Raw genomic sequence first — 13,543 nt, 5'->3', positions numbered from 1 at the left:
AGATAAAAATTTTAAATAAATTAAATCAACTTTACATAATTACTTTCATTTAATAATCAAATAATAATATTATAATTCAATTTTTTTTTCTATCTACCTAAATCAAAATTCCTTCGAGCCAGGGATCCTCTTTTCATTTTTCTTACTGACCACTGGCTTATTAGATTGTCTAGAATATTAATTTTGTGTATCAAGTTAAAGAAAAATTACACTCACTTTGTTTAGATTGAAAAAAATTAGATAACTCAAAGTTGTTTATAACTGTATACTTTCTAACCTTTTTTGAGGCAACTATTCCTTTGATATCAAAAGAAAATCCATTTAAATCATTGAGTTTACATATTTATTCTATGATTAGATCGTTGAATACTACCTTAGAATTCTTCAACTTGATTTCTTAATCTATTACTGGATATAGGATGTCATAATTACAGGCACACAAATAGGTGTTTAATTTAGGGAGGACGATTCACCTTATTCAAAATTTTTAGGGCTTGTATATTGTGTATCTTAATTCATGATTACTACACTATGATCTTAGGAAGATCGAAATTTTATACAATAGAAACAAATATTTTAGATTTTTAGTTAAATATAAAATAATTAATCATTACTATATCAGCAACATTTTTAAACTTAACACCCAAAAAAACAGTCTGCAGTAATTATTAAAAATTTTAATTTTCTCAATTTAATCATAGTTATGAGTTTTTTTTTAAAGGAAACATTAAACTCTATGTTATTTAAATATTGAATGATTCAAACAAGATGTTAACTTATAATCACATATAAAAATGCAAATGTTTTGTTTTTAAATATTACTAATTTTAACAATTGAACTTTGACAGATGGTACAAATAATTTAAAAAAATTGAGCAATATACATTTTATAACTTTGTGCAAAAAAAAAAAAAAAAAAAAAACAACCTAATACATTATCAGACATTGTGAATTAATTACTAACAGAAATAATTCATAATTACTTTATTTAAGTTATAACAAGTCCTAAATTATAATAAGACAATGATGAGTCTTTAAATTTATAGATATATGCAAATTAAAAAAAAAAAAAATACAGATAACTTAAATAATAAAATGGCAGTACAAAACTGATTCAACAGATGTTACTAAGAATTTAATACAATTTATGTAATGTGTACCTAATTTACCATACAATAAGATGTTAAACTAAAAATATCTTTGGCAGTTTGGTACAATTGAATAAAAAATAATTATTTTTTTTTCTCCATATTTTCTTCAACATATCTTATTTTAAAATCTTCAAATTCTGTTTTCAACTCCTGGAACAATTAAATAATTTGATAACACTATACATTATTAAATATCATTAAAAACGTAGTTATATCTCAGAAAATAAATATTATATAATGCCTATTAAATTTATGTATAATATTTTAATTAAATTAAGAATCATATTATTTATTTAACTCATTATTACCAAAATTAAAGTTGTTCGATCCCATTTTTCTAAATATAGGCTAATTTTATTGTCTAGTAATGAAAATAAATCTATAATTCCATCATCAATTTTCCAATTTTGGATTTCATCCCAAAATTTCATCACATCGTCATGCAAGAGTATTTCAAACATATTTTTGTCAATTTTCAATTCTTGTTTTGAATTTTCTGGTAATAAATCTGCAAAAAAATTTATCGCCACTTTAACTTGAATTAAAGGTAGGGGTAAATCAACTATGGAGTGGATATTAGTAATTTGTTTAAAAAAACATATTTGATCAGATTAAAGCAACAATACTAACCAATTTTCAGTTAATAATCATGTTAAATTATAAAAATAAATTATTATAATTACAAGTGTAGATATTTTATTTGATAAAACTACTTGAAAATTTTCAAAACTTTAGATATAGTAAAAAATTAAATTAAATTATTTAATCAAAAATTATTATTGTTTTTTGGACAGACATTTTAAAAAAATGGAGAAACTTGTTGCTTCAAAAAATAATTCAATCTTAATAAAAATCTTATATACTAAATTAATGTAGACTCAAAAATATAAGTTTTACTGTGTATATACAGAAAAAGTTTGAATATAGATTCAAAAGAAATTCTTTTATATTACTTTAGTATACACTCAAGAAAAAATATAATTTTGGAGTTAAAAATATATTAACTACAAAATATAAATAAATTAAAAGTTTTATCTCTCAGTAATTATTTAAATCTTAAAGATCAGACAAGACTAATAAGCTATGAGTTATAGTAGTAAGATGTTATTAATAGTACTGGACTGTAACCATAATATTTTTCAGGCAATCAGTCACAAAGAAATATTACATAATGTTACACTACAATAAAATTTTTTTTTAATTCAAAAAATTAATTTAACATCAAAAAACAATTTTCAATGTATATGTAAACCAATTTAAAGATAGCAGACTCAGTAAACACATATCTCATTAGGATACTATTTAAAAATAGGATGGACAAAAGTATTCATAATGTAAATACAAGCAGTTTTATTATTATTATAATTATTTTTTTGAGGGGAATGATTAACCTTCATCTAAATAATTGGGCTTAAATAATGAGCAATAAAGTAGTGACTACAATAAGATCTTTGGGAGGGGGGAGGGATTGCTCCTACCTCCTTCTAAATTACATATCTCATTGAAAAATTACACAAAAATGTATAGTTTTCAAATATTGAATAATATTTTGTTTAATAATTTAAGACCTCTTATTAAAATAATTAAAATACTTCTCTAAAATTAAAAATAAAAATGAAGTACAATATTATAAAATTCATTGTATTATGAATTTCAACTTAAACATGGTTGTGTATGTCAAAATAAAAAAAGTTAAAAAAGCTACATTTCGTATAATAATAATAACCAGTACTTACCAACATGATTAATTTCATTAGGTATAGGACTAGGTGAAGTTGATCGATCTACCCATACCATAGAATGGTTACTATCATTACTGCTTTCATCGATTCCATTAACTTAAAATAAAAATGTATAATTTATACTATGTGTTTGTATAGAAATAAACTAGATTTATACAATTTTAAATCCAAATTTTAATAAATTAAACAACTATAAATATAATTTTCCAATAGGAAATCATTACTTTATTTTTTAATATTTAAAAAAAGTTGTACTTACTATCAAATCCATTAATTGTCGGATGACTAGAGTTATCGTTAACTGAATTGTCATCATGATCCTAAAGCAAAATAAGATATAAAAATAAAAATTTGATTACACTTTATGAAGTATTATTTTTATAGTGCAACATTATTTTAAATTATAATATATTTAATAATTATTATTATTATATTATTGTAAAAAATTTATATCTGTGGTAAAAATGTAATAGATTTTATTAAATTTTTTTTTTTTAAATTGGATATGCTACATTTGTTTTAACTATTAAAATTTACAATTATGACTATGTAACATTAATAGAATAAGAAAATAATAATGCAGTTGCAAATATGAACATAATAGCTTAATATAATGCAACTAATGAGAGATAAATTAATTATACTAACTACATATAAATGTAACAAACATTAATATACTTTAGAATTTTTTGAGTATCTTTTCTTTTTGGGGGTTAATCCTTTTTGCCACATATTACGACGCTTTTTCCTTCGGCTACAATTATCTTCAAGATGATCTAAAAAATGCATAAAAACATTGAAATAACTTATACATATATATATATATATATATATATATATTTTATAAAAATTAAATTAATTTGAATTAGTATTCATAATATTTTTAAGTTATTGCTACAATCGCAATAATATAGTATTAGATGAAAATATTTGACTTTAAAGAATTTAAGAATATGAATTAATTCTACGTTCAAATATATTTTATTTTAATTAAATTTAAATACAATCATTAGAATATAGATAATTTATGTGATGGTATAATTATAGGTATCAAACAATATATATTATAATATGAAAAAATTTAAATACATCCTATATCTGGGTAGACAAATTAAATTGAAAATGTGAGAATTACATGTATAAGTGGATGTGTAACAGATAGTAGTTATGATAGTGCTGTCAATTTTTATAATGAAATATCAGAAGAAATATTTTGTAATTTGATTTTGATTATTCCAATCAGAAATAATTTAATACATTTCATAAAGTAATGAATTCAATAATCTTAAAATAATAACTTCACAAAATATATTTAAAAATTAATTATCTATACCATAATATTGGTACAAATATTTCCAAACTGAGACAACAAAAAGTGCAATTTATTTTAAATAAATAAATATTAGTAATTACCATCTTTTTCAATTATTTGTTGCTCTTTTTTGATAGTGTGTACAAAATCAGGAACACATGTTTGTTCAATTTCAGTAGCATTACGTATTTTACGTTTATCTCTTATATCTCGACATGTATCTTCAAAATCTGAATCCATTTCTGCTTTGATAAATGCATAAGCTTTATCTCTTAAAGAGCAAGCTCTGTGTCTAATGTGCTTGTCTTCAGCACTTTTATCTGGATTATACTCCAATGCATTTCGTACAATGAGATCAATATCATCTAAAAAATCTCTCGCACAAATATAACAATGTTTGTCTATTTTACTCATAACCGTTTCTAAATCCATAGGTTCTTTGATGATTTCCAAATAATCTGGCACTTCTTCAATGTCAACTGGCTTTGTAAACATGAAAAATCTATAAATATAATTACATATTTAAAACCTTTATATAAATATTGAATAATAATATTTGTTGTAAGACTATAAGATAAAGCGCAACTCGATATGCATATATTAAATACATTTTTGGTACAGAAAACTTTGATAAATTTCTAATTTAATTAAAAACTTACTGTTTATTACGAGCTAGTTTGGCACAAATATCACGTAAAAATATTCTCAGTTCTCTCAATGTATTTTCTTCTTGAGAAATAATATTTTTTAATTCAGTTTCACTTAATTTTGTAGGACTAGGAGGAGGAGCAATAGGAAGTTCTTCTAAAGATTGTTGATCAATGATTACAGGCGGTGTAAGGGCCTTATCAATTAATATAGAATATAATGCACGTATAGAATTCTCTGATGGATTAGGAATTGAATATTTTCGTTTTTCACCTGAAAATATATCTAATACCTGTAAATATATCATAAAAAACAAACAAATTATTCATATTGAAATTATTACAATTAAAAATAAATATAAATCAATTATTTACTTCATTTGGTAAATCCTTAATATCATAGAGTGATGTTGCAAATGTTAATACAGGAAGAGTTATATCCATTGAATCCATTAACTCTGAGAATAACTTTTGTAATGGATATGATAAACTGGTCCAAAATTCACCGATATTTGGAATAAATAAAATTGCAGGAAGATGTTTAGGAAGCTCTTTGAAGATCTGAAAATTTAAAATAAAATATAACTCAACAGTGCATTTGTTAAATAAATGAAATATTTTATCAATCAAATATTTTTAATGAATAAAAATAATCACAAACACATTACAATAGTGTCAGTATTCTTAAATAAATTACTAAAAAAAATATTACATCTATGGCACATAAGAAAGAGAAATATATTATTTTAAAATTTAAATAGGAAGACTTTCATTAATTATGAGGTTTGCTTCAATATATATCATATAGAAAACCACTTTTATAGTATAATACTATATCATAAAGATCTCATAGTATAAAATTATAATGATTTTATGACTGTTTGTAATAACTAGAATTGCTATTTAAATAATATATTTAATTTGTTGAACTGTTAATATAAAAGAGAAATAATGTCGTCAAGGTAGATTTTAATATACAATGTAATTATTCCTCTTGCAAAAAGGTAAAACAAAAAAATTCATCTCATAAACCTTAAAAGTGATGAAAATGTTTGGGCACTGTATGCAGCTAATATATATGTTACCAGCTAAGTGTTGAATCCGGCATTTTATAGAATGCCAAAAATGAGCAGGAAAAGTATAAAATTGATATAATGACTAGGTATTCTATAGAGTTCCAAACCTCAAGCAGGCAATGTGTACAATTGATATGTAATTATATTTTAGTGAGTATATTTATATTTTATACACATTTATATGTTCGACAATCATATATAAGATATTACAAGTTGCTTATCATACCATTTTGTGAAAATAGGTAAAATAATGTTATAATATAACTGATTAAGAGATAAATAAGTGATGGATTTAATCAAATCAAAGTTTCAATTCAGTGTTCTTTGATTTCTTGTTATATAAAGATGTCGGAACGGTTTCATACCAAATTAAATAAAACCAGAAAAAGTTAAAAAAATATTGGATTTCTATCAAATGAAGCATTTGGAAGCGTCTTGATTCGCTCTTTGACTTTATCTAACTACCTTGCTTTAGCTGTGCCTTGGTTTACCATGAACAATTTTAAGTTCAATTTTTAATATTTCATCGTATTTTTCATCTGATACGATGAAATATTAAATGAAGTTTCTCTACTTAAAAGAGAGGCTAAACTAAATCTTAAAAATCAAGCAGTTAAAATGAAAACATGGTCAGATAAAAAACTTAAGCCTGCAGATATTGGTGTCACAGTTCAAGTTCCAGTTCCTAATGTGGACAAAGGTCGCGGAGATGCTTGGAATATTTCAGCTGTTGTTACTAATGTAAACATAATTTATGAAATAACATATAGTTATTAATATTTTATAGTTTAAGATTATTTTAATATGTTTTCAGGTTACTGCCTATGGTTATTATTGTTTGGTAACTCTGGAAGGCTTACTGAAATCTTTATATTCCAGATCTCAGTTCACTATTTGCTAAAAAATATTACTGAGACACATGAAGTTCCAAACTTATTTGTAAAAAGAATAATATTTTATGTAATTCAAAATGTCATGCATCAACTGTATGCTGCAATAAATAAATTAAAATTATTAACATTTTTTGATTAAATAATATTTTAAATTCATACTTTACCTAAAGTAGCATTGGCATTCTTTAAAAATCCTAGGAATTTTATCGATTGCCTAGGCATTATTTAAAATAACATTACAATGTAATACATTGCCAAATGGTACAAGGAATTCTATAGAATGCCTATACTCAACACATTGCTGGTAACATATACATAAATTTGACACTACTTTAACATGCATTTTTATTTTTACTGATGTGTACACAACATTAGTGGTTTATAAATTAATTATATATATTTATTATGGTTCTGTAAAGTGAGTTTCAATGATGTATTATTAAATTAAAATTGAACTATAAGCATTACAATTTAGTTGACCATTGGGTTAAAACAATTACAGATATACATATATTACCTGAACAATGGCTTCTTCAGGAGAATAAGCTGGATTACTAAATATTGTAACACAGCTTAGTGTATGTCTATAACAGTTTTCAAAGTGTTGTAAAAGAGCAGGAACAACTAAGACATTTTTTGAATCAGAAAGGCTGTGTACCAGCAGGCGTGGAGCTTTTGCAACCCTCAGTCTAATGAAATAATAATTAATCAGTTATATAACTTTTATAATTAAAAATGTTAAGTATGATATGATTATTTTCTGTATTATTCTTATCAAGATTTTTTACCTAATATTGTTTATGATTATTCATATTTTCTTTTAGTGAAATTTAATAATTTAATAATATTTACACAGAATATTATACCATTTAAATAATTATGACCATAGTCTTAATTTGTTACTTGTACTCTATTCTTAATAAGAGCAGTCCTATCAGATAAGTGTTTAGTTTTCTGTTTTTTCCACTGCAATAATAACTACCAGTATCTAATCCCAAGGGAGTTAAAATCAGTTTCAAGTTACCCAATAAAAACAATAAGTTTTAAGTTATTTTTACATGTCATTTGTCAATATATGACTAATACAGAACTCCTATCTTTACTAATGATAAATGCCAAAGGATGTTAAATAGCACAATTATTGCCTCCTTTTAAAATATAAACAATTATCTTTCTTAATATGAAGCTGGAATATTTAAATTAAATAATTTATATTATTTGTAATAAAATAAAAGTTATTTGTTTGCAAAAAGTTATACATTACCTTTGGTTTGATGGTGAATTGAGTTCAGGAAATAGTTTACTAATATAAGATATCAAATCTTGCAGTGTGTTTTCATATAATGGGCGATAAATACTTGGAAGTTTTTTAGGATTAAGTACAACATTTCGCTCTGTAGTTGGTATAATTTTACTCATGGCCTTTTCAAAGTCTTCAAATATAACCTACGATTTATAATAAAACTATTAGAATCAAAATTATTTAAATACTAAATTCAATTTTCTTAATATGACCCATAACATTATTTTTAAATATTAAATTAACAACTGAAAATTATCATATGGTTAAATTTTGTTATTATTTTATTTTTGTAATATAATTACAAAAATAAAATACTATCAGGGTTATCAGATTGTAAACCCTTTCATATATTAATAAGTTTGCTAAAAAATAAATGTTGATTTTTTCTAGCAATTGTAGGTAACAATTTAATTAGTATAAGTATATAAATAAAATAAGAATAAAACTATCAGGCATACTAATATTATACACAACGTATTAATATCCTAATCATTGATTACCTATAAATAGTATTATACTACTTATAATAAATGCTAATATTAATATAATATTCTAAAATAATTAATAATTTTTTTAGAATATTTATGATAAATTAGAAAAATATTATAACAAGTTGATGTCCAACGTATATTAATAATTAGGTATGTACTTTCTTTGTTTTGTATTATATTATTAAACAGTTTTCTTTCATATTCTTTTTAAATATTAACGTACCTGGATTTTGTTAAGATCTAAAAGTAATTTATTAGATGTTTTGTAAATTTGTGGATATGTACGATTTAATGCTTGCAATACTGATTCGGAACACAAAGAATTCAAATCAGCACCTGTATAACCAACAGTTTCTTCAGCTAATTTTTTTAACAATTCATCTGAAAGTGGATTTTTCCACTTGGATATTATTATACGTAAAATCTGTAATCTGTTCTAAAAAAAAAAAAAAAAAAAATCGTAGTTTATGTATGGATCTTAAGTAAATATAATTGAATATTAATTTATATCAATCTATATTACTTTGTCTGTTGGAAGAGGAAAGTAAAGTTCCTTATCAAATCTTCCAGGTCTTCTAAGAGCAGGATCAATAGAATCTATACGATTTGTAGCTCCAATAACAATAACATCACCACGATTTTCCAAACCATCCATCATTGCCAACATAGTAGTTACAATACTATTGTGAACTTGGTCTTGTTTACCAGAACGAACAGGTACCAAACCATCAAGTTCATCAAAAAATATTATAGAAGGTTTCATTTCTTTTGCCTAGAAAATTAAATAAAATATTAAGTATCCATTTACTTCTAAAACATAAAAATAGTATAAGTAAAAATAAAATAAAATTTATTCTTAAATTGAAAAAAAAAAGATAATTGATTAGTTTAAAGACTTATCGATTACTTTAAGTTAAGCTCGTTTATATAATTCAAAATTTACCTAATTAATTTTTCCAATAAGATTATTAAGTATTATTTTATGTATATTAAATAAGTATTTAATCAATCATTAAAACAAATGTTTACCTTATCAAAAAGTAGTCTTAGTTGTCTTTCTGATTCGCCAACCCACTTGCATAAAACATCAGCACTTTTACGTACAAAAAATGAAACTTTTTGGCCACTTTTACTGCATTCATTGGCTAAAGCTCTGGCAAGTAGTGTTTTTCCAGTTCCAGGAGGTCCATGAAAAATCACTCCTTTAGCAGGATTTTGTTCGAACATTTCAAATACATCTTTATAAATCATAGGAAAAACCACCATTTCACGTAAACAATCTATATGCTCTTGTAAACCACCAACATTATGAAACCCAATGCCACTGTCTACGATAACAGGTTTAATATCTTCTAAAGCAGTTTTTTTTTTACTTTTATCATCTCTAGTATGACTTTTGGGTTTTTTTATGACTTGACTTTGATTGATAGTTTCTAAATCATTATCAGACAAGCTTGAGGAACTTGATTCAGATGAAGATGAAGCACGACGTTTCCTTGGCCCATTTACCATTTTTGAAGGAGTTTTTATAGCTCCTATAAATAAAATAATTAAATATTAGTAGTTAATAAATACAATACCAGATTGTAATACTCTATCAAAACTTAATTGACTTATCATTAGAACGCGGATTTGTATGCACTTAAAAGTATCAAAATATGCCATATAATAATATGCAGTAAAAATCATGATAATATGCAAAAAATATGCAAGAATTTATTATGTATTTAAAATGTATAATTCAACTTATAATAATTAATTACTTAAATACTTAATACAAAAAAATTTAGGGAATTTTCTGAACTTAATTTATTTTTAAAATTTTATTTATTATTAAAATGAATAATCATATGCATTTCAAGTTTATCTTTTGTGAAGCTGTGTCGTTTATCGGTTAACATATTTTTAAAGACTGAAAACGAACATTCAATGTCAATCGAAGTTATTAGGGCATATTTGAAGCAAGTGGTATGTCAATAACCGACTGACAAAGCAAGAGCAATTAAGTTTACGTTGTAATCAATTATTTGTTTTATAACTAAATATATATATATATAAATTATTATTTAGTGACTATGAAATTTAGTTTTAATTTTTCTACTTGACGAAATAATATTTTATACATTTTTTTTTTAAATTTTCACTTCAATATGCAATAAATTTTGAATTTTGCCAAAATATGCAATAACCTCTAAATATGCAGAAATATGAAAAAAAATAATTTTACCATTAGCTTCAAATTATAATTCGTGGAGATAACTGACAAAAATCTGAAAATATTGAAAGGAAAAAAATATGCTATTGCATAGAAATACGTGCTCTACTTATCATAATTAAACTGTTAATATATTAAGGTCCTAACTTAATATATTAATTTTCGGTAATATAATTACTATAAACATATTTTGGAAAATATATAATATGTATATAAATAAATAAATAAATAAATAAAAGCCAGAAAGTCATCAGACAAATAGCCTGGAGTATTATAATTTGTAAAGTTAAAAAAAAACGATGAAATTATGTTAAATATGTAATATGTTAACATTGAACCAGTTAGTAAAAACAACCAGGTAATTTAAATAAATTAAGATAAGCAAATTTTGTGAGTTATATAATTTTTTTCAATAGATATTTTTATTTATAAATATAAAAACATCAGTAAGAATAAAATACACTTTATTACTAAATTAACTAAAACTAAATATATATTTACCATGAAATGTGTAGTTTATAGAATTTTAATATTAACTTTAGTTTTTAAATAATGATAATTTAATAAATTTTTCAACTTTTTCTTAAAGTTTGAAAAATCAAGACTGTAATTGATCCAGTTTGGATACAATAGAACAGAACTAGACATAAGGTTAAATTAATAAATATTAAGAGATAACATAATACCTTGGGGATGAAATTAGCCAAACCAGTAGGTGAAAAAAAATATAAATAAAAAAAAACTAAATAGAAAAAACAAATACTAAATTGTTAACATAAATATATTAATTTAACTGTTAAAAATTTATAATCTATAATTTTTTTTTCATCGTTTATTTAAGTAATTATTATGATTGTTGTGCAACACAAAATTGCTAAAATAATTTTAGGCCGAAAAATTGAAAAAACATATTCTAAGCTGATAATTTGATTCAAAATATATAACTTACTTGTATTACTTTCAGTATGTATTTGAAATCTCTGAACTGTAGGCTTAACCTTACGTAAACTGTATCTGTAATACCTAGGTCGATTAGATGGTCTGATGCTGCATTGTTTTAATCTAATAGTTCTCCTTTTCTTTTTAACATTCAACTTATTGATGGATGTTAAATAATCTTCAATATTGCTCAAATTATTTAATTCTTCTGAACTCATGGACTCATCACTACTTTGTTCAGTAGTAACTATAATATTAAAATTGTATAAAACTCATGACCTGTTAATAATATAAATTAACACTTACTAGGTTTAGTTTGATTTGATCTTCGTGTTCGTTTAATACGAGTGTATAAATCTTCACAATCTACGTTTGGATGATCATTAGATTTATCACTAGCTTCAGCTACAGCTCTTCGTGTTCTTGGACGACTTTCATTTTTTTCAGATACAAAACTTAACATTTTTTTATCATGTTGTTTTGAATTACCACTTTGCATTGGAGCAATGATTTCTTCTTCTTGTTGGATTTCTTGTTCATTAGTATTATTATCAGCTTCATCTTCTTCTTCTTCATCATCTACAACTACTTGTTTCAATCTAAGATTTCTGGTAATTCTACGTGGAACTAAAAAAGAAATTAGTTAGAATAATATAATAAATAACATATTTAACATTTATTAATAAAATAAAAAAAACAATAAAAAGTAAAGCTTACCATTTTCTTCTACATTTACCATGTTTGGATAACCTTTAAGTGACTGAGAACCGACAATCCAGGTATCACTATAATTCTCATATTTTAACTTCCGCTTTCTTGTACTTCTTCTAGTTCCTTCTAAATATATAGAAATAAAATATAAAAATTAAGTTTTCCCAATGCAATTGTTATTGTTTTTACCTATGTTATTTGAATCATCTCCTTCATGGTGACTACTTTCATGTGAATGATGCAATGATGAAAATTTTGATCTTAAAACAGACAATCTTATAGTTAAATGTATGTAAGTATTTTATAATATAAAAGTATTATATTTCGTTTTACCTAGTATGGACTACTGGTGTGAAAATTTGATCATCATCCGATTGGTCAGATTGACTAGTAATTCTACTTCTGTTTCTCATTATTCACCTAGAAAAGCAGAAAAGCTGTAACAATTAATTGTACCATAATAATCTGTAGATAATAATGGAAGGAAACTTAAAAGCAAATTAAAAAACATATTATTGTTCATTGATCGAGGTTATAATTTGATTTTTAAAGAAAAAAAGTAGTAAAATGAAGAAAATTTAAAAATTAAACTAGTTGCGTTTTATTTTACATTTTAGTGCGATTTAGGGTTCTTAATCGCATGAATACTGGACGCAACGGAAAAGCGTAGAATAAAAAAAAACCAACGAACTCGTCCACGCGCTTTAATTATCCGCAGGATAACATTGTCTACGGAAAGACTGATCGGTGATCAAGTCATATATAATTTAAGCCGTTGAAGAACGATGATAAGGACAACGGGGTAAAAAGTTAGAACGGGGATGGAAGGGGAAGGTTTATGTCTCGTAAAACCCTTTAAAACGCAGTGTGACGGGAAACTTCTAAGGCGAAAGTCGAACACGAGGCGAGGGGGGCGAAACTGTTGCAGGAACACAACTGGCAGGAGAAATTGGCGCGTCGAGGAGGTATTATTGTTGAATCGGAACGCCGCGCGAACGCAACAATGGTACACATAACCTACACGGCGCGCGCGTTTTTACGCGGTCTACAACAACGCAACTCA

At 24.4% G+C, this 13,543-nt stretch overlaps 1 protein-coding gene across 1 annotated transcript; it reads right to left on the bottom strand.

Moving 5' to 3' along the window:
- Positions 1–1,232: 1,232 nt before the first annotated feature.
- Positions 1,233–13,517, bottom strand: LOC112693851 (ATPase family AAA domain-containing protein 2-like). Its single transcript, XM_025569097.1, has 19 exons — positions 13,091–13,517; positions 12,814–12,900; positions 12,670–12,740; positions 12,487–12,606; positions 12,076–12,396; positions 11,780–12,016; positions 9,645–10,150; positions 9,139–9,387; positions 8,839–9,051; positions 8,086–8,267; positions 7,339–7,510; positions 5,228–5,413; positions 4,865–5,145; positions 4,307–4,707; positions 3,572–3,669; positions 3,153–3,213; positions 2,888–2,989; positions 1,460–1,659; positions 1,233–1,301 (listed from the first exon to the last, which is right to left on the bottom strand). Exons 2-19 carry the CDS (start codon positions 12,891–12,893, stop codon positions 1,233–1,235), a joined length of 3,549 nt encoding a protein of 1,182 aa, XP_025424882.1. The 5' UTR covers positions 12,894–12,900; positions 13,091–13,517.
- Positions 13,518–13,543: the final 26 nt, after the last annotated feature.

This window comes from Sipha flava, unplaced genomic scaffold (assembly GCF_003268045.1).
Source record: "Sipha flava isolate LNK unplaced genomic scaffold, YSA_version1 118_pilon_pilon, whole genome shotgun sequence".
NCBI lineage: Eukaryota > Metazoa > Arthropoda > Insecta > Hemiptera > Aphididae > Sipha > Sipha flava.
Note: the sequence above shows the minus strand (reverse complement) of the source record. Positions and strands in the feature narration are given on the sequence as shown.

What these genes read in the sequence shown, in the direction of transcription:
- LOC112693851 (XM_025569097.1), bottom strand. Translation starts at nt 12,893, where the DNA reads ATGAGAAACAGAAGTAGAATTACTAGTCAATCTGACCAATCGGATGAT. An exon ending in AATTCACCATCAAACCAAAG is followed by an intron (nt 7,511 to 8,085) that starts GTAATGTATAAC and finishes TTATTTCATTAG; the next exon opens with ACTGAGGGTTGCAAAAGCTC. An exon ending in AAACTAGCTCGTAATAAACA is followed by an intron (nt 4,708 to 4,864) that starts GTAAGTTTTTAA and finishes TTATATTTATAG; the next exon opens with ATTTTTCATGTTTACAAAGC.